The sequence below is a fragment of the Phlebotomus argentipes genome, unplaced genomic scaffold (assembly GCF_947086385.1).
Source record: "Phlebotomus argentipes unplaced genomic scaffold, Phlebotomus argentipes genome assembly scaffold_4, whole genome shotgun sequence".
NCBI classification, from domain to species: domain Eukaryota; kingdom Metazoa; phylum Arthropoda; class Insecta; order Diptera; family Psychodidae; genus Phlebotomus; species Phlebotomus argentipes.
Genome location: NW_026776174.1, coordinates 5,385,121 through 5,412,565, shown reverse-complemented (window position 1 = coordinate 5,412,565; position 27,445 = coordinate 5,385,121). Strand labels below are relative to the sequence as shown.

The window sequence follows — 27,445 nt, the reverse complement described above, 5'->3', positions numbered from 1 at the left end:
AACACATTATCATACCATTTTGCTAATGCCGCGCGATGCATTCAGCATTTTTGCATACGCCGTACGGTAATTGTATTATTAAAATCGTATTTGAACACTGATTATAAGATCATGTCAGCAACGTGAGAAATGGCAGCTGCATTTCTGCCTGTCTCCTTCCAATGATTTCCATTACACCGACACACGAAAGGGCGAGATCTTGATCGTGAATGCGGGTGGCACCGTGATAGGTTATAAGGTGTCATAAATATTGCAGGACATCTCTCGCGACTGGGAGAAATAGAAAAGGCACAGAGAAGACAATGTAACCCTTGAAACGAGATCATGCGCGATTGTTGCAAACAATGAGGTCATTTTCCTATGGACCATTTTTACTATATGTATTTCTCAACATGCGCCAAGCATTGCGATTTGAGTGTGTGACTCAGAAAAGCCACCCTTCGGCCTCTCTTTTCCCTGGCCGACCTCAGCATTGGCTCGTATTTCTTGCGGAGGAGACGAAACAACAAAGAATTTGTAGCAAGATCGCCGATCATTGATCAGCGCGCGCAACATGATCAGCCCAGGGGACAAATGTATGGAAATGAAATGAAATCGGCCCAACCGCAACTTCCTATTGGTCTCCAAGACTCGCTTGCCACGAAAAAGACATCCTTGAGCAATTCTCATGTGCGCCTATTGAACTCTCAAACGGAAAAAAAAGTTTCGTCATCATCCATTCGCCATCAATCGTAATTCTTGCGTTCTATAGAAAAGCAGCGCGCCATTTGAATAATATCATGTGTCTCTCTCTCAAATGGTAGACGAGAATTTCGACACACTCCTCCACGATAGTGCATTTTAAAAGCAAATTCTGACCAATATTTTGAGCTCACACTCCCATGTTGTATGGCCTCAATCACTGTCGCTCGCGGAGCTTATCTGTCGCCCATGAGCTTTATGCACTCTCCATACATTTTTTCCTCACTTTATTTCTTCCTCACTCAATTAAAAACACCACGATCTGTCGCGATATCATCATCAGCCCAGCTGACAAATGGATCGCGCTGCACAGCCAACAAACCCATAAGCAATGCTCGAGTGACACAATCATTTATTAAAAATCCCATGCATTTATTTATGTATGTCGTATTGGACGATCGGTGATCTTGCAATGCAGCCACCATCAGTCTTGCATGAAAGTTTAATGGGTGATGAAATGGATGTTTGGTCAAAGAGCGCACAAAGGGTTTTTCTAGTCACAGTATCGCTTGTTTTAGCAGTAATTCTGATCATTTTTCAGCTCATAATCTTGTTGATCACATTCCAATTTGCCTCTCAAATCCCATTATCACAAAAACCAAGCACACTCTGCTTATCACTGCCTTCAAACTCTCTTCTTCCTCCGCATGCGCGATCACACGATCGAGGATCATTAATTTTCGACTCTCAAACAATAAATTCCCTCTCAAGATCACCACACAAGTGATCACGACTATGGATTAGTTTTTTCTCCTTTACCACTGAAGAGTGCAACAATCGCTTTAGATATTGACAAGCAAGGTCGACGGTGAATAAATTGCTGAAGAGATATTTTGGCAGAATTGATTTCTCCATTACTTTCCCATGCGATCGCGCACAATGATCACCATGATATCGTGGGGTGTCCCGCGAAATGTGGGCACATACATATCGATTCCAAATGAGATACAACACATTATAAGCGATCGCACGAGTCACAATATTTACAATTATTGCACCTCTCTTTGCCCAACTGCGATCATGAGCGATCGACGGGTGTTTTCAACTGTAGAAAGTGCTAATTGATGGCTAATTGGTGGTGCAATCGCAGTGCCTTTTGCAATGGAAAAAGCATGGTGAGTTTCCACCCACAGTCAATCATTCTTGCTCCACTTTTCACTATCTTTTTCGCGCGATGAATTCCAAAAGTTCAGGAGAGAAGGTGTCATAATTTTTCAGAAAATTGCAGTCTTGTCTGATTAGCATTCGTGAAATGACAGTGAATTGGTGGCAATCTGATCGCCATTCTCAACACTGTCTGGGCAATAAACAGACTCGCGATCGCCACAATACGCAAAATTAAAATTCATTCAGCCCGATCAACTCCACCACAGCCATAAGTTTATGCAAATTGTGGTTTTATGAATGAAAAAGTTCTGCAAGATTTCTGCCCAATCACACGCACACGATCGCGCTCTTTCTGCAAGCTCCAAAATGAACCATATTTTATTCACCATCGAGGATCTCGCCAAGTGGATAAATCGATATGAATGTGAACAGTTATCCCAGAAAATCACCCACGCTAATTGGCAATCTTAAGCAAATTTGGACAGTGGCGGTGTTGTAAAAAAGTCCACTTTAGTCTCTCCCGCTAAATCAAGTCTCGAGATTACACACAATGTGAAGTGAAATACCAAATTTAACGGGCGTTCTAATGGACGAAAAAGAGTCATGTTAATTTTTATGGTACACAACAGTTGAATGTCTTGCTTAATTGATTGATGGATCTATTCTCACTGTGTTCTCACGCGCAATTCTCAGGTTTGTATTCATAATTTGAAAAGCAAATTCCAGCGATGCTGCAAACATTTCTTGCACGCCTCTCAGTGCAACTGAAAAATTCCACCTAATAAACGATCATTTGCCTGATCATTGTCACATTCTTTGATGTCTGTGTGTATTTCTTCCCTGAGAAAACATCACCTGACAAATTGTTCGCGATAAATTCACATCACACTCTGCAATATAATTTTAACAATTCCCAATTACTGATTTATTGCAATGAGTCTGCAAACAATGTACAATTTCACACATTTCAGTGAAACTTCTCAGTCGAACCGCCGAGGAAATTGTATATCCACATAAATATATAAAATTCTACGGACGCGCGATGTGCAACAAATTCATTATATCTCGTCAAAAGTCATAAAATAATACTTTTGTATGTTATTGTAGGCAATAAAACAATTTGAGTGTCGCAAATTCCTTTTCATCTCTTTCAACACCCATTTCACCTCGCGTCTTTTCCACCCAGATTCAATAGCATACCTGTGGCACGATGTACAATTTTGCACGCCAAAAAGGTAACAAATTGCCGTGTGAATAGACTGTGAAAAGTCTTTCTCCATCTCCGCCACGAGGAAATTTGCATTAGGCAAAAAACTCATACAAATTCCCACAGCTCAATGATTTAATGTTGCGATTTTTGCATAAAACCCACCCAAAAGACATCCTCGCAATCACTTTCTCAGCAGCCACACAGAAATTGCGATTGAGTTGAATGAAGGGTCATGAAACTTTTGATTTTGTGCGACTGTCCATGAAGTAACCTCTTTTTTGTCTTCCTCGTCCAAGTGTTTTTTTCCTCAACTATCCAGAGAGCGTTTCACTTTCAGTATATGGCAAGACAATTATCAGTTATTAGTCATCGCCCTTGATTTTATTACCAACTCCACGGAGGCACGATTTGTTCACCGCACAGACTCTTCATGTAGTTCAAATCAGAGATTCATTTTACATGTTCAGCGCCTAATATGGAAATAAGGTAGTGAGAAGGAAAACCATTTCTGACAGACACACGCGAGATAGGAAATCCTCACCATAATCAGACACTATATTTGTTTATGCTCCGAAGGAGATTTGAGTGTCTGGATGGCCGAAGAAGCGAACAGCGATTTGATCCCAGAGAGATCAGTTTCATATGTCAATGTCATTGTGATATGATTGCCTAATACGACTCATAAACAGTGGTGTAACAGGGAGAGCATACTAAATTCACATATTTTGTGATACAGAGAGATTGATGACGAGGATGAACTCTTGCTTTTTCTGGCTTTAATAAACAAATTATTTTCCACGACATCTAAGATCGCATACAAAATGATCATTTAAGGCATACTTCTTAACGCTCTTCATTCTTTCTTTCCCAATTAGCGAAAATGTCAGTCCAGAATACAGCCTCTTTGCATCAAAAAAGAAGTCCTCGAGTGTCTTTCATTTCAGCTCATGTGATTATGTCAAAATCATTCAACATACGTTCAATAATATGCCAAAATATATCGTGTAAAATCAAGAGTTTATGAGAAGCAACAGATTAAAGTTCTTTGCACGTAATTTTCCTAATTTCCTGATTCAATTTCGAGATAATGCATCGTTTTGTCGTTGCACGATAATGATCTCCTACACCAGAAAATATTCCACTTTGAAGGGTATTCAACATGCGGCTAATTGTTGAAAGTTATAAGGCAAGTGTCTGCGCGTATCGAATTAATCAATGACGGCATCTTCTGTACACATCAATTAAAGCCCATAAAATACGCTTTTTTTCCACATCGTCACATCTCTTATATCTCTAAATGCTGTGCTAAATCTACACATATTTTATTACATTGCACTATTTCACCGCAGACAAAAGACTATAGGAAAAACATCCTTCATGGTGCGAGTGAGAGTTTGAAGAATGAGAGTTTGAAGAATGAGAGTCATTTTAGCATCTCTCACATGTACCTTTTATTTTTCACTATAATTTGATTAATCGCACACACACTGGAATTTACAAGGTATCAAGAGCGGTGGTAGAGAAAAAGAGCAAAACTCCTGAGAGCCAACAAGTGAAATTGGATGTGTGGCAGTTCACCTACAATTTCACGCTGTGCAACAACTGCTTTTGGCCTAACACACATAATTTCACCTGATCCCTTTCCACCACAACTCTCTTATGGCTTCAGGTCAGCTGGACTTGCCACCCCGAGGCGCACTTCTCTTACCTCGCCATCAATTTCAATATATTGGTTTAGAGAACACCCACTGAAATCCTCTTAGCAAGCACAAATTCCCAATATTAACCCCTTTTCCCATCATTCTCAGGCCCATTCATAATGCTTTCAGTTTCTCTTTCTCTCGCCCTCCCATATATTTATTGCCGCGCATATTTTATCGTACAAAATTTCATAAATAAATTCCCAGAGGCTGAAGAAAGAATAAAATCAGATAACTCTTGAGTGAGTCCACTGATTATAGGGCCTCTTTTCACTCCCAAACTTGTGATTCCTTCAGCCAGAGATGATTTACGATCGCCCAGTGCGATTTCAGTCATGTCATGTTGCCTGGGATGCACGGAATCAAATATAGCATGGAGGCGCACAATTAAAGATAAAGAAACCATCTCACAGTCGCTAATTGTAGGAGAACATGGCACAAAACACCACAAGAATTGGATGCACTTCTGCGCACGGGGGAAAAATAACAGAGTTGCAAAATAAAAATATAGCGTGTCGTGACATATCTTTCTGAATTATTGACATGAATAATATCCTAATGCCCCAAGCAAAGCGCTCGTAAAAATCCCAACTCAGCGCCGAAATGCACTGGGAAAATTCAGGAATCGAAATTGGGAATTGTCACGAAATCAAGACAAAGACAAATAGATAAGGATTCACCCAGATTAGCTTATGATGAATTGGACTAGAGTCGATTTGAAGCTGAACTTGTGTTTAAAAACATTCTTTTCAATTTTAGCTCGTCTAGTTGATACCGAATGCACTTTTAATGGTTTGAAAGAGATTAAGTATATTTTTTAAGCTTTTCAATGATCTCAAAATCATCACATTTGAATAAATGATTTTGCCATCAAAATATGTGCCCAATTTTTTCCCAAATCATCGTGTATATTTATTTGAGTGCAGAAAAGATCGTTAAAATGCATTTCACAGCGAGAAAATTGATGTTTTTAATTAGCAGTCTAGAAAAACACAACTTCCCATGATGATCTGGCGACGACTGATCAACAAAAGGTATTGGATATATTTTAGAGCGCTAAAATAAATACTGGTGTTTTTATTAGTTTTCCAGGATTTTTATTCACATTTTCAGCACATGTGCATTTAATGGGTCTGGCGTTGAGGCGAAAACACGATATTCTTTCATCATCTGTGCGTCAGATTCCTCTGATATTTCGAAATGGTGAGTGAAATTCCCTTTATCTTCGCCTGCATACATTTTTTTCCCTTTCGAACGCGTAGATCTTCATCGTTGATTTGTTTGCCTAACGCCCATTGTGCCTTTTCACTCTCCTCATGAAATCCCCATGCATTTGATGGGTGAAAGAGATTCACTATAGTTTACCTATCACTCCAACATCGAGATCACAAATTGATGCTGTGGATCGAGTGACGCATGCTCGAATGGGAGATTTTCACATTGTACATTTTGATTTATCCAGCAGCCAAGAGTTTCGAGCCTCTGGGTGGCGGACAGACATCAAAATCAAGATGAAAGCTCCAAAAATAACAAACACACATTTCCATGCCATCAACCATTCAATTCAGGTGCTCTTTCTCTCTCGCGATGTTTCACTTCAGCGACATGGCAATTCAATTGGTCATAATAGGCAATTTCTGGGTAATTTTTAACCTTGTGCACTTCTTGTGGGTGTCGAGAAAATTACAAAATCAAATTTGCTACACACGTTTTTACATATTATTCCACCGTCGATTCCGTCGCATGAACACAACATCGTGGATTTTGAATGGCAATAGCAAATCCCCTCGAATTTCGGCGCCAAATGTGGGATTACATTATGGTTCACTCACACGGTGTGTTTTCAAAAATATGATAATCGTTTCCTCATCATCAATTGATTGACTTGTCAATCTTTCAGTAAACCGTACAAGTGAACTCTTCCACAATTGTATGTATTACAAAATCACGCAAGTCGCCCAGAAAGTTTTCCCTGCCACGCTAATGAACCCATTTCATCTGTCACTGTGTAATTATATTCTTAAGTCACCTCCTCAACTATTTCCCTTCCACACAACTCATCAACATACACACATTTGCTCAGCATTTCCGCAAAAAATCACACCAGCAGTACTACAAAATTCCCAGCGGGCGCTAATTTATTACCAATTATCCCCATGAAATATGTGATCTTACGTGCAAGTGTAATAAATAAATAATCATGCGAGATGGGAATATTTCAACTAGATTTGGTGTGCGCGATTTTTTACACACATTCTTCGCGAGAGCGCGACCAAGACAAATCTCTCAATACAATCTCACGTCTGGTGTACCGTCAATTTTGACCAACTTGCTGAATTATACACTTCATGACGTGAATAAATTATTCCCTCCTCGGCAAATATTTATGGACGAGTTGAAAGGTCATCAGCTATAGCAGATTACATGTTAATTTACGATTATTTGACTCCTCTCCATCTCATCCTCTTCACCTATGAAATCTGCACTTAGGGTGAGGCGGGGCTTCTTCACACGTAAAGCATTATAAAATTGTATTGAAGGCATAAAAACTCAACAAATTGACTTCGCATAGTCTAGAAAGTTGTAGGCCACTTAATAGCCTGGTTCCTCTATGCAGTCACAACCAGAAAATCCATCCACTCTTCAAAATAGCCCCACTTCCCTCTGTTCCGCTAGTGAGAGAGTTATAATTTCAAATGGGGCTAAAGAAGCGTCTGTAACAATTAGAGAGAGCATAAATCCTGCACTGGAGTTATAAATATTCTGCATGCACAGGCAAAAGGTGGAGTATTAGCGTGAAAAATTGATAAGCTGCGAATCGGTGCGATTAAAATAGAGGCATCTCAGCGAGACATGTGACTCTATAATGCCGTTTACACACTGCATTTTTGTTGCTTTTCACAGCCCCAACAATCCGCCACAGACCTCAAGCATAAAGTGTCAGGTATCAACTTCTTGCGCTCTCATTCCCTCAACCATGCCGTGTCGTGTGTGCGTTGTTTTTCATGCTCATGCACCCCAACCGCACAAAAGTACTCACACCATTATTTATGGTTTCAATTTAGAGCCGTGCACTGTGGCAGCGCGAGTCATAAAGTCACAAGACGACGACGACCGTGCAAAAATGATGCATTTCCCTTTCAATATCAGCCACCGCGTGTGTGGGTTTTATATTTAGTAAATGCCACTGTGAAGAACTCCTTTTTTTCGATGCTATCTCGCATCGCGCACCGTACAAATTTTCATTTCATGAATCACATGAACCTCTCATATGTATTTATTTCATAATACCCGATATATGCTCACTGATTAATATCTTATGTAATTCGAAATGAAGTATTTTGAATGTGGGAGAAAAAAGTACAACAATCATCATTCATCGGATGAGCAATTCTATGTCTTAAAGAAGATACTCTACCGCGGGTCATTAGTTAGCATGAGCTTTGCCCTGCAGCGGAATTGTCAAAGAAGCACAACGACTCAACAATGATGTGCAGAAGCTGCTTTCGCAGTTCTTTGACCTCCTACAGAAGTTTCGCGCACGAAACAATATTAGTCTTTTAATTACACTATAAAATCTCCACGGGAGATTTGCCAGAAGAGCATGAAGACAAATTCAATTTGCATATCACTCAATAATAATCATATTTTACTGTGCATTGTAAATTTCTGCACTCATTGACATTGTCATTAGCCTGTCCCTCCTTTGCAATTATCACAGATTCCACCTTAATCATCACCTCTTCTTATTGTCCATTCCACCACGAGATTCTCATATTAACAATCACAGAAAACCATATCAATATGGCGAGTGTCCCTGAATGAGAAATTATTATTCGCTCATCTGCATACAAATTACATCAATTGTTTGCCTTTTATAAAGTCCAACTCTCTGTGTGTACAGGTTTATATTTTCCACGGTAATTTTTCACTCACGAAATCTAATTGTAAGAAATGTATTAACTTGGAAATACATTTGATTTATTTATTTGTAAATTTGCATACCACATTTGACTAATAGTGAGAGGCCGCGCCACAACGCGGAGAAGGGAGAAGAATCACCGATCATGACCCACAATAATTCACAATTTATGCCCTACATTTTATGCGAGAAAAACCCCACAAACGAGATCAACACAAAAGCCTCTCCTGACATATCAACTCCCCATGATTGCAATGCGCGCATTTAGCGCACTGCAATAAATCCTAATTGACGCTGGGCGCCGAAAAAAGACCATCAGAGCTCGGTGGAATGGAATGAAGTGAGACCACAAATTAATTCTAAGATCCATGGCGAGACACTGAAAGCGCACACACACGGCATTTACCTAAAACCTGCATTGCTGGCAACCGAGAGCCCACATTAATGAATTATTAAAATAGTTGATCGTACTGCCGAGAATGCGTGTACATTATTGGATCCGGGCATCCCATTATTCTCTCTCCCCAGCAGCGTCACAATTCGCATACATTAACATTTTCGACGGCATGACACTGTGCTGGGGCGCCACAACAATGCCATTCGCGAGTGAAAGATGGTAAATTTATTTAGGCATCACCACAGCGTGCCATATCATCATTTTAGATGCGATAACATTTTGTGTAACGCGTGAGCACAACACCTTTAACTTTGGAGGATGCGGTGGAATTGCATTTGCCATGCAGATGACAAGATGCTGGTGTCTTTCGTATGCAAAACTACACTTCCTACTACATTTCATTCCTATTTTGCCCATAAATGGTCCCTTATATGATTTCGTAACAGAAGTTAAGAAAATCTTATTATGTCTTCAAATATTCTTCCTTAAATTTATCAAGAAGTCGTGGTTTGGGAAGAAAAATTGAACAAAAAACACTGGATTGCGATTTTCTGCACTTGACGTTGTATCAACTAAACAAAATTTATCTTGACAAATATTGTGACAATAATTACCACAATTGAGCCACTTTTCCTCAGTGTAAGTGCTCGATAAGATAATCTCTTCTGGATTTTCTTGCTACCGCACAGTTTTCGCGGGTTCTCAAGAGGTTCGATAGAGAAACTGCCATATGGCAAACGATAAACACTCACGTGGTCTCGTTGAAAAATTGAAAATCATGTCAGAAATTGAGCTGAAAGGACTGAAAATAGATGACTCGATAGGGCAACGAAAGGCACATGTGCACACGATTTTCTTGTCAGTGCCTCAAGACTTTTTCGTGCTCCGTTTTTTTTTATTCGTCATGTAAATTGTCAATTGTTGTCTATTTCATTTGTATTAATAACATGCACCAATCACAATGACTTCTCCAGCCCTCTCTCGAATTCATGCAGAGAGTGAATTTCAAGGGACTCTCAATTTATTCCAGTGTTAGCACAAAGTATCAATGCGCGATGCCAAGCTTTATCTCTCAGTGACTAAGAGACACCATTGCTAATTGAAACAATGCACACACCAGTAGTTTGGAGCATAGCAAATAAATTACAACTCATTTATAACAATATATGCAGGCGCAACTCCACTTAATTAAGAAGACTTTCTTCTCACCCAAACAATAACAATGTTTCTGGCCTTTTGCCTTTGAGTCTGGGAGTGAGCATTAATTGAGTCATTTTCGCGTTTTTCGCGTGTGCATCGCACTATTCAATCTCCACAATCCCTAAACAGAGACTAGCATGAGCCATTAGGTGTTTATTGTGAGCCAGAGGAAGCAAAGGAAAAACCAGGCGATCTGTACAACTTACAATGGTGAAATAACGCGGTGTGAGACTGATGTAATGTCGCTACAAAATGCGGAAATTATTTATAAAGTCATTTGAGAAGGTACAACATTTTCTACGAGACAGAGAAAAATGGCTTATCTTTCAGCGCAGCGTCATAAATTGTCGGATTATTGAGCATATATACAAATATCGCAATAAAGACTGAAAAACGCTAAAACGTTTTCGCCAATAACACCTTGAAAGATACCAAACATAAAGTGTTCTTTGTCCGCCAGAATGGAAATTCTTGTTTTCTCGACACACTAAATCGTACGATATGGATTAAGTAAAATTACTTAATTAGCATTAATACCGAATTAGTAAGTGGCCACTTGTTATTTTTTATTTCTCTCGCAGCGAAATCATGTTTTGAATAAATTTCTACAGAAATAGTCAAATGAAATAAAATGCGATTTAATCTCACGATCAATTTGTGAATCGTGTTTTGCCATTTTGGACTAAATGGACACTCTCAGCGGGATTCGAGTGTGCGTCTCAAAGTGTCTTAAGTAATGGAAATCATATGCAGTTTGAAATTCAAAATGTGTGCGGTCAAGTGTGCCACAAAAGTGGAAATATCTGACCATAAACGCATGCTTATCGCGTGCATTTTTATGCCTCTTCACCTAATGAGCTGCGACATATCAAAGAAACGCCATGAAGATTCAATGCAGCGTCTTCACCTAATACCAAATAGAATAAACCACAATTAATCACCTTACACGGGAAAAACACATTGAACTTGTCCATATATTTTCCCATCGGTCGCAGTCAATAAAGATATCATGAGTAAATTGCTTTTTGCAATTCCCATTTCGCCAATATAATATTTAATTTCAAATCACTTTAGCGCAAGATTAATGCTTACGCCGAAGAGCGCATTAATTCCTTTGATGTGCAATTAATATTTTTTCAAGGTTCTCAAAGCACGTCTTGTGATTTTGCAAATATTATTCCGTAAATGAATTTGTTTTATTTACTGTCGTCATTTCAATTTATATTGATCGTGAGACTATTGATTCTTTTTATTATCATCCTCCATCATCAAATCATGAAGTCATGCTCGCCTGTTGTACATTATGTCTACACACTCAGCACCCAAGCTAACCCACTACAGAGCTCTCTTCCCGATGACTCACAGAAAGCCCAACAGTCTTGTTTATCCAAATATGTCATAGGTTGAAAGAATAAGCTAAATTTAACATGTACAATTTATTAAATACCTCTTTCTGTCTGACTTCACTGTTAGACAAACAAATCTTATACCTCCACTATTTGCAAGTTGTACCATGTTTTTTCTCCGCTCTTGTGCCTCCAAATCAGAAGAATCTCTTTATAAGCTCAAGTGTTGTGCGTCTCAATTTGGTGTTCTTTGCGAATTAATTAATGTCACAGCGAGAGACAGGACATTTTTTTATACACTCCACAAGCACTTGTGCTCAAGTTCACGATCCAAATCGCCACGATCTTTATTCTGGGACTGAGACTAATTCGCGCTTTTCATGATTGATTTATGGCGAAGTGATCCAGTTACCAGAAAATTGTAGTCGCAAGATTGTGATTCCAGTCTGTTTTTTCCTTCATCTTTTGCAATTTATGCATAACTCATTAATAATTAATATTATGAAAAATGCTTAATGTGATCGAGAACGAGAGTGATTGCTGTCCAATCCACTCAATCACTTTTATAGTCATCGGTGATTTTTCATAAATCTTTTTCTCAATCACCTTTTAGCGGCACTGCACGTCAATTCCCTCTTCATTGACAGTGGTGAGAGATATAATAGCACTTCGTCAGAATATATTCAAGTAAATATATGTTTTAGGAGCGTTCTTGTGAACTATCTTGCGAAGCGCTGAATTTTTAAAATATCAAAGATGAATATTTTGATTTTATTTTGGCAATTTTTTTTTCTCTGTGATGCTAACATTTCGGCCACCACTGTAAAAGCGCACTCGTATTTTTCTCCTCGATCAACGTGCAACAAGCGCGAAGACATGAGGTCGCCCATCGTTGTCACTGTCGATACGCGATCGTTGGCAAAAGAAAAACAGGTAATATGCGATCAGCACCGCATGGACTAATTGAAATTCGTGGATTGAGCGATCGCCAGCGATGTGTGCACACAAAAAATCACCACTTTGCCGTCATTATGATGATAATAACAGACTGCAGGACAACATATAGCATTTAATGTAATCATAATTTATTGTGCAAACTTTACAACTTATTGTATTGTTGCATTATCAATTAGTGATTGCATAAGAGTTCCTTGGAGCTTTTTTTGCCCGCCCATTTCCCCTTTCAAATCAACCACGAGAGACGCTCTAATAAACCTTCTTTTTCTCCAATCGACACATAAACTGCCTCAGGTACGCGTGCCACTGAATAAATAAAAATATTTTCTTTCAAAATGAATAAAAAGAGAGGAAACAAAATGCTTGTATACTCATTTGGCAAAATAAACAAGAGCGTAAAAAAGTGGCGGTGAGAGGCACGAAATAAAAATAAGATCGCGCACAGTTCAAACAATCTGTAACCCATGGCAAAATGTTAATGACCGTGACAATTATACACATCATATGAGCTTGTAATGCAAGCAGTACAATAAATCTTGCAAACTTACTCGTCTTGATGCTGTATACATTTTGCTTTACGACAAGCATTTGCACAATTAGCAATTTCATTCATTAGCAGAATGGTGCACATTTTCACGCTGATTCCCATCGTCCATTCATCGCGACTGCGGCAATCGTATATTTACTATACAAGCCTCGCGATGCAGATCATTGGAAAAGTGTGGGGACAAAAAGTTATGCCTTCTGCTAAGAATGAATTACACGTTGGTGAGCAGATCTTGCTGCTGATCGCCATGGAATTCAATCAATGCAGACAATTTCTCAGGCGAAAGAAGTGCGATAATCGCGATCGTGGCCAAGAGGTAGACGATTGAGGTGATACAAAACACGGGAAATGTCTCAATACGATTCAATTGATTAGGGATCTGCCGTAGAAAATACTTAATCACATTATGATGTATAGCGGTGGTAAATGCTGGCACATGATCATTTATCATCTGCTCTCTTCCTCCTCCCATTCAAATCAATTCTTTTACAAATCCACTTCAATACTCGTACACTTTTTACCATTACTCCACGCACTGTAAGTGCCTATCAAGGCATATAAACGCCCACCAATGCTGAATGATCACATCAACATTAAAAGCTACTTTAGCAAATAAACAATCGCCGGGCTGTTACTATTTATCTTATATGATATTATTTATATAGTCATTGGTGGTGCAGCACAAAAGACAGCTGTGCGGACAGATTTATAAGGAATATGGACACTATTTGCACTGCATTTCAGTGTGGCTGTTATTAAAAGATCGCCCAATGAAATGCACACATATGTGACATAGAAGAATTTCCAGTGGTGGCAAAACGACGACAAATAAATTGTGTGAACATATCATTTGCGCTACCCATGATATATTTTCGACTTCAAACAACATCCGTCAGCGCGGAGCGATAAATAAAATATGATATATTATTCGCTGCACAAACACTCTGAGTGGCTGTGAATTGAGTATCCAAATGCAAGACCCTTCTAGCATGCCCTCGCGCTCTCTCTTCCCTATGGACCTCAGGCTTCCGGGAGTGCGAGACGACCGCCTTAATGTGTGCATGAATAAGATAAACAGAGATTGGAAGAAATATGCCTTTGCTCTCCTTTTGGGTTGTCTTTCAGAACCGTTAGCAGATTCCAGTGCATTTTCACACATTCCTGCGAAATTTCTATTCTACACTTTCATCCATAAAAAGACGCCGTCAAATTATGCCAATGGAGTGAAAATTAAATTCATCGAACGGTTTTAAGAGCGCATCTTCTCCCCAGAGGAGCTAATTATGCATCTTAAAAATTCTAGACACGCAACACAATATAAAGTTGATATACAGATTATAGTGTATGGGGACAAAAACATTAACTCTTGACATGTAAATCAGTTTTATTGACGCGCGCACAACATCCGGTGGCTGGAAGTCGACATCATGGGTCGAATGGGCGAAATTACACGCGATACGTTCACGAAACCATATGTGCAACTCCAAATTTCACATCGCGGAACACACAAGAAAAAGCTTTGATGATGCTCAGAGGCCGGAAAGTAAGAAGAGCGAGGATGCGACAGAGCAAAGAGATTGATAGCGCGCGTTGACAGACAAAATGGTCCATAAAGATAACAAAAATGCACCAGATGAGGCAAAACGATGTGCAGAATGCCTCATGTCATATTGTCAATGGATCTTGTGTTGTTCAGTGGAATGCAATAAAGCTCTTCCAGTCTCTGAAGCGAGTTGGAGCAGCAAAAGAGGCCAATAATTAGGAGAAGATCCGAAATTTCCATATTTGAAAAATTGTCCACAAACATCTAAATTGAGTGTAGTACAAAGTGTAAATACACTGTGAAAGTTGCCCTTTGTCACACTCATCAGTTTCTATTTACCAAAAATACCCCACATCGAGCACGAGATGACTAATGGTGCAATTCTGTGGCTTTGCATAGACAGAAATGGTATCTTGGCGTGTCAAGGTATGAATTTATGATCTCAATTAAAGTGTCTTCACCCTTAGTCAGCGGCAAAAAAGGATCATACGCAATTTATTTATAAATCACCTCTTCAACATCACATCGCAACAATGTTGTGGAGGAAAAAAGAACGCACAGAACCTTCTGAACTTTTCAACAGGCCTTTCAGCATCACTGTGAAATTACACAGCGCAACCTAACAAGATAGTAAAATATGACTGCGTCATAATAATTAGGGCTGAGTGGCATTACGGAGGAAATTTACGATGACAACTGGAACTTCTGAGCATTAGAAGATGCATCGCCACTGCCATGTGTTTCAATTTATTCACAATCCACGCAGTGCGACTGTCCAATTAAAACTCACCTTGACGCTGGAGTGCATCAGATGGTGTAATTGGTTAAAATTTGATTAACATGATATAAATAGTGCTCAAATGGAAACGATCAGATATCAATTGGCGCACATTCCCACGCCACATGACGATCGACAGACTTCCAACAGCGGGGTAAGTAAATTATATTGACTTCTCCAAGCGTAGGAGTGTCCTTAATTTTTTTCCCAAGAGGTAACGATAAATTCGAGAGGAAATTTACAGAGAGACTCACTCAAGGATGAAATTGATATTGCCACTATTTCATCACTTTGCCCACACTTTTTATCACCAAAGAAACTCTCTTGGACACGAAAGAGAGACAAGGAATAATTGGGACAGAAAAAAGGCACATCCTCAAATGATGTCTCAGAATAAAAATTCATTTTAATGCTTTAACCACACAATAAAGTCATTGTGAAATGCACAATTTCATCACACACACAAAATGACACTATAATTTTCCCATATATGAGGGAAGGTCATCCCAAAAAGGTGGATATAATTGCTTGTTTTGTTGCTCTTATAGTGTTGGTCAAATTGGATGGAAAAAGAGGTAGTCAATTATGACCAAAAATTCTATTCATAAGCAAGCGCATACAGCGCAGAAAAAGTGTCTGAAAACACTTCTTTGTCACGACCCTCGTCATCCCAGAAGAGCCTTTTCAGAATCCCCACAGCAAACATGAATTGTGTGCGGGATTATTTATAGAACGGTGAGAATCTAATTTGAAATTCTAACTTCTTTTCAAAAGTCACCTCTCGAGATGCACATGGAATGCACCAGAATACTGAATGAGAGGGAGTGGGAAAAAGGGCTTTTCTCGGAAGACAAAAAATCAGCGCTAAAGATAGAAATGCGCTTCAGAATTGATGACACTCTCTGATGATGAAAGAATTCTGCTCTCCATTATAGACTTTGTCTAAAGTGGCACATCCTCAATTATCAATGCGTTGGCATTTGCACGAGGGAAGAGAGGGCCCTTGAGGCAATCTACCAATTCCTCGACATAAAATCACCAACCAGCATAATTTAAATCTAATTCAATTGACTGCATCCCAACGAGACCACGATTGCACACTGAGGAGTCCTTCATGTGCACATTTAGGCTATATTAAGATGATCAACGACCCAATCTTGGGACGTTGTTTGGCTTCTCAGCAGCACAGAAGAACACATTTTGTTAAAATGCAATAAAAACCAATCAACAATGCTTCTAAGCGAAATCCCAATAACGTTCACACTTTATATCGCCACTGCCCAGCTGGACTCAAGCACAACCCAATGGCTATTGAGTGCGTACTGAAATTCTAATTTCTAAGCATAAGCATGTGAAATACTGTAATTTTAGCTAAAATATTGATGATCTTGTGGGATTATATTACAAATAATCATGCTATTTAGGTAAAGCTAGATTATTCTGTGGTTACAGACATAACAGCTTGTAGATAATTTAACTTATCAGCTAATCAAGCAGCATTCGACGAGTTCTTGTGCGATAATCAATATTTTGAGTGTTGGGTTATTGATGGGTGATCAAGTTAATATTATAATTTTGAAAAATATTAGAATTAAACCCCTTACACGGTGTTCAAAGTATTCCAGCCGGGCAGCTAATCTCTTCTAGCTCAAGTAACAAAACACAAACATCCCAGGCACTGTATGGCATTCCAAATAGGCCAGAAATAAATCGTCATAGGACAAACATCGAGGCGAGGAATTGAAAGGAGAGATTGTGTGGCCCTTTCTATAAATGTACAAAGATGATGAAGTTGGGATGCTCCACGACGTGTGGCGTTTAGTTATCCCAAGCATCTCAATTAATTTGCTTTAATTAGGCAAAACTACAAATTAATAAACTGTCTCCTCTTCACTTTCAAATTGCGTGTGCGCGCCTCTCTTTTTGTCCACACCATTCGTGGAATTTGGACAATTTTCACTTTCCCTTCAAACGCAAGTGAAACTATATACATTTCCTTCCCCTTTTCATTCCACACCAATGTGTATATGCATTGCACATGAGATTTCCATACAAAATACCCATTTACGTCGGGATGTTTCCCAAATAATACAGACAATTCTTATGTGAACAAACATCCCACAAGACCTACATCAATTCGAATATGTTGAGTTTCCGTTCTTGTGCTTGAGAATATAGTCATCAATTGCAGCTCTCACGAACGCCCCGAAAAGTATTGACATTCAGAGAGCGTCACAAGTGGACAAAAACCCATATCCTCCTCATATTCACAGCGCTGTCAATAAATAAACTTCCTCCCAGCGCGAAGAATCATCGTTTTTCTGAAAGAAAACTCCCCTCCGTTGAAGTTTCCCGTAAGAATCGAAAAGTGACTCAGAGCGAAAGTAAACTTTTAGGACGCTTTCTCATATAGAAAATAAAATGATGACGACATTCATATCTATGAAACACACAACAAGTAATTAAATTTATTCTCTTTTGTGCCACTCTCTTAACTTCAATGGCATTCCAATACTACATTAAACTGACTCATGTTTGTCTCATATTATCAGATATGCGCGATTGTTAGTCATATTTGCTTAGACTGAGACAAGTGCAACATATCCTGACATATGCACAGCCGCGTACACTTCGTCTCAGCGATTATCTCTCCCTTGGCGGCCCCACAACAATAAACTGGCAGACAAAGAATGTGAGAAAAGGCATCAATGCAGAGAAGTTGTGTGTAAAATGGAATACAGGAGGGAAATAAAAAATCATGGCCAAAGAGGGATTCTCAGAAAGGATCATACAATGGGAAAAAATAGCATCTCACTCTCTCTCTCTCTCTCTTTCGAGTGTATCAATAAAATATATGGCAAAAATGCACCCAAAAACTTCTTCCACAGACACACAATAAAAACGCACCCTCGAGCCAAACGAGAGACATTCCTAAATGGGCGGGAAAATATTAATCTCTCAATGGTTTTTCGGCTTTCCGATGGCAAATTTGACATCATAGCGGGGGAAAATGGGTTTTCCACCCTCAACATTTTGCCCATTTTGCCCTTTTGTCTCTGCCTACACTTGTCCTCATTCAACAAATTTATTTATCCTTCGCCCTCATTGAGTGCAGGTTTAATATTATGCACGGAAATCCTTCCATATGGAGAAAATTAAGCCACATCGAGCAGGAAAATATGCGGGCGATGGCATTAACCTTTCTTTCTTTCGCATCTTCTAATGCCTCTCTTGTTAATCTCTTTTTCATTCTACATTCAGTTGCTTTTCCCCCTTCTTGAGCCTTCACTTGTCTCTCAGCACACACAAAATTTCCCCCATGGCATTTTTCTACTCTCGCGAGATGCAGTTATGTACATCTTGAAAGACTCTTTCCCGCAGCCACAAGATCGCTTCCCTCGCGAACCCCCTTTTTAACGCGTGTGGTTCTTTTGCATTCTGCCCAAAACTAATGCATATTGATGAAGAGCTATTTTTACACACACTTCCCAGCTGTTAACAGGATGTCACGATCCAGATGTATATGGAACATGAAGACAGTGATTCTATTGGCCTTAATTCTGATCTTTTTCAGTCACAAAATGTCTAGATAGAGTATGAATTCTGGATCTTGAAATACTCTCAATAGTCATATATGGGAAATTTATTTTTCTCAAGTAATATAAACATCTTGTACGAGACATCTTGTTCATTTTTGTATACATTAAGTATGAAAAATTCAAGATATATGCAAGACTTTTGAAAATCATCACTTATGATTTTCCCCTTGGTCTATTGTAAACCCCACCAAAGTATGCTTTCAATATTCAAATGCCTCCTTGAAGCGCAGAGTTGTAAATTGATTCAACACGATGCAAATGGATTGTGGTCGAGACTCTCAACATCGCCAGAAATCAGTGAGAGATTAAGATCATCTTGCTAGCCATAAAGCACTGAATTTCCACTCGATAGAGCCGCTCGATGTGGAATATGCTTGTGTGCAATTCTTAAGGGCTCTCCATCATCAATTCTGCACAATTCCGCCTTCTCGAGACACATCCTCGAGAATGGCGAAGCCGATTGGGAAAGAAGGTCAGACGGGATGGAAGAAAAAGAAGCACTCACCTTGCACAGAGCCACTCCTGTGTCCAGACGATCCATGAAGTTGTCCACGTTGATCCGCAGCTCCGGATACATGGTGTTGAGCCACTCCGCCAAATCTTCTCGCATGGCGTAGAGATACTCCTCGCTGGACTTGAACGGCCGATACGGACGTGCCTCGAGCAGAACGGTGGCCATTTTTGCTGCAATATAGCGAGAAAAAAAACGGGGCAAGTGTTAGAATTCCGGGAGTGAAAATCCCCACGTGGTTTCAGGACGCAGAGCGCATTCGCCTGACTGCAACCCCACCATTTGAGTGAAAGTGGGACAGAAGGAACGTCTCTGCATTCCATTATGGAAATTCTACTCCCACTGCAAGTGGCAGGAAAATCATTTCTCATTTGCCTGAACTTGTAGTTGAAGGAGAATTGAATTACCAAGCGATTAGTGCTGTAAAAGAAGGCTTAAAAGCATGAATATTGCTCACTTGAAGTGATCAATTTGGGCTCAAGTGGAGAAGAAGTTCATCAATCAATCATTGATTGGGCGAAATTTTCATTTCTAACCGCTTTCTGTTCGACTGATAAGAATTTCAAGTCTACAAAATTAATTAATCATTCGAGAGTGAGATCGACTAACGCTATTAAATGCGTTGTGTGAAATTTCGCAAACTTCTGATCGTTAGTGTGTGAAAATGGTCTCAAAGTCGTTCTGGTGTGATTTTGATTATGAATCTGACTGTACAAATTGAGTTTGTAACACTATAAAAAAATGTATGCAAATATCCAAGGAGAAATTCATAGGATTTCTTTACAGTTTATGTATCGTAAGAATTGTCCGGTGACTTTCGAGTAATTTTTAAGCGACTGTCTTATGAGAATCTGGTGAAATGTCTTAAAGAGTCTGATCAAGTGAAAAAAGACATTTAAGCATTTGAGTGAATCTCGCATTGGCTTTCTGTCAAAAATTCATATGACGCCCTAAAACCGTGCCTTTCTTCCTAATCCTCAATTTTTTCCCCAGTCTCTTAATTAAGATGTTCCTCATGAGTTCAGGGCCGATCTGGGATACGCCCTAAAACCCAAATGAAATGCTATTTAAAGGGGGAATTGACGTGAAGGTTCAGATCAGACACCCAATGTTAATGGCTTTCCCATCAGGAAGTTCATTAAAATTTAATCCTGCATCAATCATTTCTGAGAATTTACAATTTTATGTCGGGTAAATTGTATTTCGTAAGCCAATATTCAAAGAATGTCACCTGAAATTAAGCTCTGAGGTGAGATGCAGAAATAGTCAGTACTCGTTTGAGTTGCTCACCCTCGAGGAGTGGAATAAATTACCATACTTCTCTATTAATCACAATCCAGGGAGGCAATTTTTGTGGAGTGTTGTGTGAAAAATTTTCCGGGAATGCAAGTTTTGGTATTAAAATGACGGTTGGAAAGGCGAAATTCCACAATTTCAGTGGCACGGACGATCGATTCAGCGGTTTGCTGGCTTTGCTGGTTGAAGGTGACATGAATAAATCGCGCTGAATTCCTCGAAAAGGTGAAGTCGGAGAAAAAGAACAGTAGAACTGCCGTCTAGACGCCCTTTTCACGTGTTTTCTCCCCAAGAAGGAGAGACATAGTGAAACCTTGCGAGTGTGTTGGTGAAGGCATGTCCTTGGAGGAGTCCTACGTATCGTGGGATGGGCCAGAGGATGTGTCCGGTCGGATGATGAGCGCACTCAGGAAGAGGAGTGAGATTCCCAAAATATGCCTTCAATGCGTGACCCATTTCACTTTCAGCGTTCAGCCGATTATGACGCTGCTGAAGTGCTCAGGGCAGGTATTTTAGCTGGCGTCTCGTGCTCACTGACCGCCCGGCAATGTGCAATTGAGTAATTTCCACCATGTAATCGCGAATGTGTTTAATTTAGTGTGCCTGCGTTTAAATTTACTGGTGATTCTCTCCCAAGTTCCTGGTTATTTGACCCACATTCCGTGCTGTGCGCTTGGCACTTGGCACAACTGCAAGGAGAGATGTGTGGCCTCAGGGCGACAAAAAACCCGCATTTCTGAACACTCTCTTATCATCATGGATAAGCACGGGCCGCGACACACAAAAAAAAGAGTCGGAACAAAGGAACAAAACATCATTTTGCTAACACTTCACACTCAAAGAGACGTGCTAATTATTTCTTGGCACGTTTTTTTCACACCAGGAAACTCAGGAAATCAATTAATTTTCGGCATTAGAGATTGTGCTAGTGGAGTAATAAAATATAGTCGATTATTACCTTATTTTCGCAACTCCTTATCAGCCAATCAATCTCCACAAGTCTCGTCAGCCGATAGTGACTTATCGTGTTTGGTGTGTGTGAATATTGTTGCCCAAAAGCGAGCAACACTCACTGTGTGATAAGGGAAATTTCTCCCAAATCACAATTAGAAATGCCTGAGAAATGCAATATCGTTGGAACAGGCAATGAGACGGCAAAGTGAGTCATTCGACGGTTTGTTGTGCGCGATCGCCAGACGGAAGGAAAAATGTGCGAATCCGATAGAATAATTAATTATATCACCTCATCCACAAGTTTGTCTCACAGTCATGCGATATGAACAGTTGTGTCCCAAAGAAAAAAAAGAGCAGAACACACACGAAATGACAATTTTGCAGGGAGTGTGTGATTAGAGGCGCTTCCCAGCAAAAATAAAACTCTATGTCGAAAATAATCTCAAGAGCCGGCGCTTAATCGGGTGGCTTTCTTCGCGCGGATTTGCGACCGATTAGCACATTATGCATACGGTGGACGTTTTTCTGTCTCGTTGGAAAATCCCGGAAAAGTTTTCAGCCTTCTTCCCGTGACTTTGACACCGTCACACACACTTCGTGGGCAGAGAATCCCTTGCAACTGCCGAGTGCGCGCATGCGCACGGAATCACTCGCTAAAACCGTCTTCACCAAACCGGAGACTGCAGTTGACTGAAGTCGGAGAACTCTCGTTGCACGGTGTGTACAGTCTCGGCCGCGCTATCGCACGGCACGCCAGAGCGAGATGGCACGCGATGGTAGGCGGACGAGAGCGGGACGGCTCTAGTGCTGTTGCTGGAGAAGTTATTGGCATTCGACGGTTTCGTTTTCTGGCGAGAGACAAACCGCGATCTCGCAAACCCCAACGGAACCCCATCCGCAAAAAGGGCTGCACGACTCTCGGCCGTCTTGCAGTCGGAAGAGCTCATTTGCTCTCCATTTCACGCACATTCGAGGCACACCAGAAGAGACTGCAGAACACCACAGAAGATTTCAGATTCTCACCTTACCATCTAAAGTTTTACATCTAAGAATTTCCTATACAGTAGAAGAAAACGAGATAGCACATATATTGAAAATGCCAATATTCAGAATTAGATACTCGATTTTGTCTTCAAATATTTCACTTTATGTGAAATAATTTTTAAATTAATTCTTCAATAAATAAGCAACACTATAAGCAAGTAGTTTTTCTTAATGATGAATTTTCTTAATTTCAGTTATTACTCTGTAAATTTTCTTGTTGTCTCTAAAAATTTGGAGCAGGAAAGGCAGAAAATCTATGGATCCTTTTGAATATTGTCTATTCGCAAGTCCACAGTGCTTTCTTCAGATAGACACAATATCTGTCGATGTCTTGCACAGGATCTTTGACTCTCCAAGTGTCTTCTTCCATCCTCTTTGCCCACTTTTGGCAAATAATACGTCCCAAAAAGCCAGACGATCAATACCCGCATCAAATATTTACCTGCAAACTCTCAGTCGCATTTGATAAATGATCGCGGAGAAAACACGATCCCCTCGCAGCTAATGATCTACTAACACTTCTTGTGACCATGCCATTTCCAAATCTGTGAATTTAAATGAAACGACCTTCGGCAATTAGCCACTTGATCGTGGAATCAAGCACGATTTCTGCGAGATCAGCAAAAAAAGATGAAGATCGTCACACTCTCGCGCCGACAGTGGCTAATAAAGTGCACTTCAATTAAACAACAACAGTCACTATTGAACTTGAATGAGACGCCATGGAGAGCACTTCCGCCTCTCGTTCGGGGGCGAATCGCACTTGCTGACCTACTGGAGGGATTTTACACAATTTTGCATCCATAAATGGCGCTACAATTACACGTTCACGATAATTAATCGCGCATTACACACACAATTGCCACTCCCTCATTTTCATTCGCATTTATGGCAGATTTTGTTGTGATTTACAAGTTTCCCGAATGGAAAATCTACATCAGAGTTGAGACAGACAGCAGATCAGATTATCTTGTCATTCACAACACTTGCCATTTTCGTTGGAATGCCACCCCAGAAATGATTACCGACTTTCTTTATCGCACTAAAATTAAATGCTTTGCGATAACAATTCGTCACTTTTGCACAGGAAAAGTTGAGATAAGAAGTGTTCAGAGAATTTCTCGTAATTGAACGTGATTCAAGTCTATGGTTAGATACTGGCTGAGTGTAATTTATGAGGTTTATTGTTCGGAGAGATGTTGATATAGAGAGACTTATCAATCAGGTAAAAATATAGCCTTAGGTCAACTTCCTTTCAATGATCCAAAAGATCATATTAAGAATGCAAGAGAATCAGTTTCCAGAAATCCCAACATCACTTGACTTCTTTATATGTTAAAAACTGAAAACTCTGTGCAAATAAGTCAATTGCTTTGGAGTTGAATTCTTCTTTAAAATGAGTCTCTCATATTCCGAGTTGTCTTCTTGCTTTTTGCGCCAGAATTGAGGTCAATATTATATTAATCTATTCTCATTTCAGTGGCAAAATTGTTGGTTTTTCACAGTCAAATCAATCTCATGAAACAATATTGAGCTTTTTGCCAATTAAAAACGTCCTATTTCCAAATATCACTTCATGAAATTCCATTAGACTATTAGAGAGCAAAAAATACCCAATCAATTCCGATGCCAAAGCACTGAATGGAAATCGCGCAAAACAATAGCGCACCATCAAGATTACAATGCGGTTTGCATAATTACCGGAATATCGGTGGGAAAAAATGCCGCGCAAGAGTGTGAAAAGAAAGGGTTTTGCCAAACTCACCTTCAACCGCGCGCGCGCGTTCATGTTTCATCTACACTGTTCGCAGCTCTGGCGCGAGTGTGTTGCAGAGTCGGTGGTCGCCTTGAGTGCGCTCGACAATCCGCATGGTAGATATTTGGATACCCAAAAATAGACATCCAAAGTCACCACTAGCGGTCATTTGCCTTCTTCCCGAGCGCTCACATCTCGCCGCCAGCACTGACCATCATCCGGAGAGAGACAAATTGTCGATCACCCCCTTAAAAGGAAGCGCATTTTCAGAACCTCGCGCGAAAGTTCAAGAGCAACAGAGTTCACACGAGGGTTGATCATTTATGTCGAACTGATCTCAACCTCTACATCTGACCACATCGCCTCGCTCTCAGATTCAATGTCCGGCGGCGGGATTTCCTCCAACTCGTATGGGTAGCTCGTGCCCTCTTCCGGCGTGCTGGGCGTCACATAGGCGTTCTCAATCTTCGTGTTGCCCGTGGGATGGCCCATGGCCATCAGGCTCGTGATGGCCTTCCTGTTCGCCGGGTCCAGACTCAGCGCCACCGTGTAGTTCTCCAGGGCGCCGCTGTAGTCCTTCTGCGCTCCCAGGATATCACCCAGCATGCAGTGCACCTTGCTGTTCGGCTGCACGTCCGCCTGCCGCTTCAGCAGCGCGATCGCCGCCGCGCTCTCGCCCTCCTCCTGCAGCAATTCCGCCATCATGAACACCGCCGGCAGGTAGTTCTCGTCCAGCTCCAGCGCCTTCTCCAGCATCGACGTGGCCTGGAACTTCACCATCACGTCGCGCACGTACGTGCGCGCCAGCAGGACGAACGTCCGTGGACTCTGGCCCAAAAACCGCACGGCATTTTGGGCCATGGTCTGAGCCTCGCGGAAGCGCAGCATTCGCATGTACGTGTCCACCAAGCCCTTGTACATCTCAAAGCGATATGGGGCGTACTGAAAAGGAGGAGAAAATATCAGACACATGATCTAATTCGCAGTGCAGACACTATTTCAAGCCGCATCGTCAGCGAAGGCATGAATCATCAATGCGAAATTTATGTCCGTCGCAGAGCGGGAGTTCTTGGAATAATATACAGACGGCGGGAAATCGATTTTCCAGACAAAAATAGCACGGAAGATAGAGATTTGTCAAGAACTGACCCTTCTCTCGAACAGTGGCACGAAGAGCGTTTTAAAATGACTTTTACGAGAAGAACGATGGTTTTCTCCTTTCAATAAATTATTGTGTCATAACAAATTGCGTAAAGTCACGTTATATGGTAATTGTTTCGGAGAAGTAAAGATAAGAGGTAAAGGAATAATCCTAAAAACTCCGCCCACTAGAATGCTCCACCCAATTAACCCCTAATGTAAACCGTATAAACAGTCTTTTCAATTAATGTTGTTCACAGCTGACCAGGATGATAAGACAATGACACTCACCAGTTGGACAGTTCGCAAGTGCAGCAGAGCATCTTTGTACTTCTTCAGCTCCAAGAAGATGTTGGCCTTCAGGAGGATTGCCTCGATGTTCCGGCTATCCAGAAAGCACGCTTTCTGCGCGAAATATGCCGCCCTTTCGTACTTCCCCGTGACAAAGAGATACTGAGCCATGATGAACCAGTTCTCCGTCGTGTATTCCCACACGGACGCCGACGGCGTGATCAGCTTCTCCAGTTCACTGATCTTGTTCTTCTTCGCGTACAGACTCGAAAGGATCATGATACCATCCGTTGCTTGCGGCTGCAGCGTATGCGCGCGCTTCAGGTAGTTCAGGGCGTTGTTGTAGTCCGCGTTGTGGTAGCAACTCTCGCCGATCAAGACCAGCAGTTTGTTGTAGTCCTGGATGAGGGAGTCGCCAGCCAGGTTCTTCAGGATCTGGATGGCTTGTGGGTACTTGCGGAAGGCGATGAAGGAGTTCGCCTCGATCCAGTGCGTCAACCAGTCCGAGCACTGCGGCCAGTGTGTTGCGTCCACGACCAGCGAGTTGACTTCGATACCCTTGACGCCCAGCTGCAGGAGTCCCTCCATGATCTCCAACGCCAGCGGGCACTCCTTGAGAACCTCCTTATAGGAACTCACGGCGCAGCGGTCGTGGCCGTTGTACTGAGACAGCCGGCCGTACAGAGCGTTGATCTTGGGCGATCGCTGCTTCACTGGAATGGATTGCAACACTGTGATGGCTTCCTGGGACTGCTTCACCTCCACCAGACACTTGGCGATCTTGAACTTGATCTCAGTCTCCGGGAATGGATCGGCAGGCTCGGTAGTTTGCTTCCCGGACGGTGATTTCAGCTTCGTCAACATCTTCTTGGCCTGCAGTGCTTGTCGATAGAGTCCCTCGGCTTTCCGGTACCTGTGTACACTCCACAGCGCATCTCCGTAGTACATCAGCGTGAGGAAATGCTCCTGGTGCGACAGGATGAGCCGGTGGCGCTCGTACGAGCAGAGAATGAGATTTGCCTGTGAGGAAGCCGACAATTCAGGAAGGTTAGTCGAATGCCGAAAGAAGAGGCCAGATTTCTTACCAATGTCATGACATCCGAGTACAATTCGTACTCGTAGAGTTTCTTGAGATTCTCAAAGAGCGATGTCATGGCTCTCAGCCTGGCTAAGTAGCGAATAACACACGAAAATTGGAGAAAATTCACAGGGAAAACGTCACCAAACAAATCTACAACTGTCAAATATGACGCCAAAAAATTCCAAGAGAGCGAGAGAAGTCAATCAGCTGATTGCGCTCTCGCGTGAGAAAGAGCAGCAAGATATCGAATCTCCATGCGACAGAAAGAGACCAACAAAATGATTTCGCTTCAGCTTTGTTGGGTTTCACTTGGCGCGCAACTGTT

General features: G+C 41.0%; 2 protein-coding genes across 2 annotated transcripts in view; both read right to left on the bottom strand.

Annotated features, from left to right (window-relative positions):
* The window catches only part of LOC132258059 (GAS2-like protein pickled eggs), a 36,566-nt gene extending 14,080 nt beyond the window's left edge, over positions 1–22,486 (bottom strand). The window contains exons 1-2 of the mRNA XM_059755161.1: positions 21,813–22,486; positions 19,553–19,731 (exon numbers count right to left, since the gene is read on the bottom strand). Of these exons, the coding sequence (XP_059611144.1) occupies positions 19,553–19,726 (174 nt within the window). The 5' untranslated portion in view covers positions 19,727–19,731; positions 21,813–22,486. The remainder of the gene's footprint in view (positions 1–19,552; positions 19,732–21,812) is intronic.
* Positions 22,487–24,909: 2,423 nt separating this feature from the next.
* LOC132257590 (anaphase-promoting complex subunit 7) lies at positions 24,910–27,277 on the bottom strand. Its single transcript, XM_059754563.1, has 3 exons — positions 27,125–27,277; positions 26,040–27,059; positions 24,910–25,550 (listed from the first exon to the last, which is right to left on the bottom strand). Exons 1-3 carry the CDS (start codon positions 27,191–27,193, stop codon positions 24,930–24,932), a joined length of 1,710 nt encoding a protein of 569 aa, XP_059610546.1. The 5' UTR covers positions 27,194–27,277; the 3' UTR covers positions 24,910–24,929.
* Positions 27,278–27,445: the final 168 nt, after the last annotated feature.

What these genes read in the sequence shown, in the direction of transcription:
- LOC132257590 (XM_059754563.1), bottom strand. Translation starts at nt 27,193, where the DNA reads ATGACATCGCTCTTTGAGAATCTCAAGAAACTCTACGAGTACGAATTG. An exon ending in ACTCGGATGTCATGACATTG is followed by an intron (nt 27,060 to 27,124) that starts GTAAGAAATCTG and finishes GCTTCCTCACAG; the next exon opens with GCAAATCTCATTCTCTGCTC. An exon ending in ACTTGCGAACTGTCCAACTG is followed by an intron (nt 25,551 to 26,039) that starts GTGAGTGTCATT and finishes CCTCCTTTTCAG; the next exon opens with TACGCCCCATATCGCTTTGA.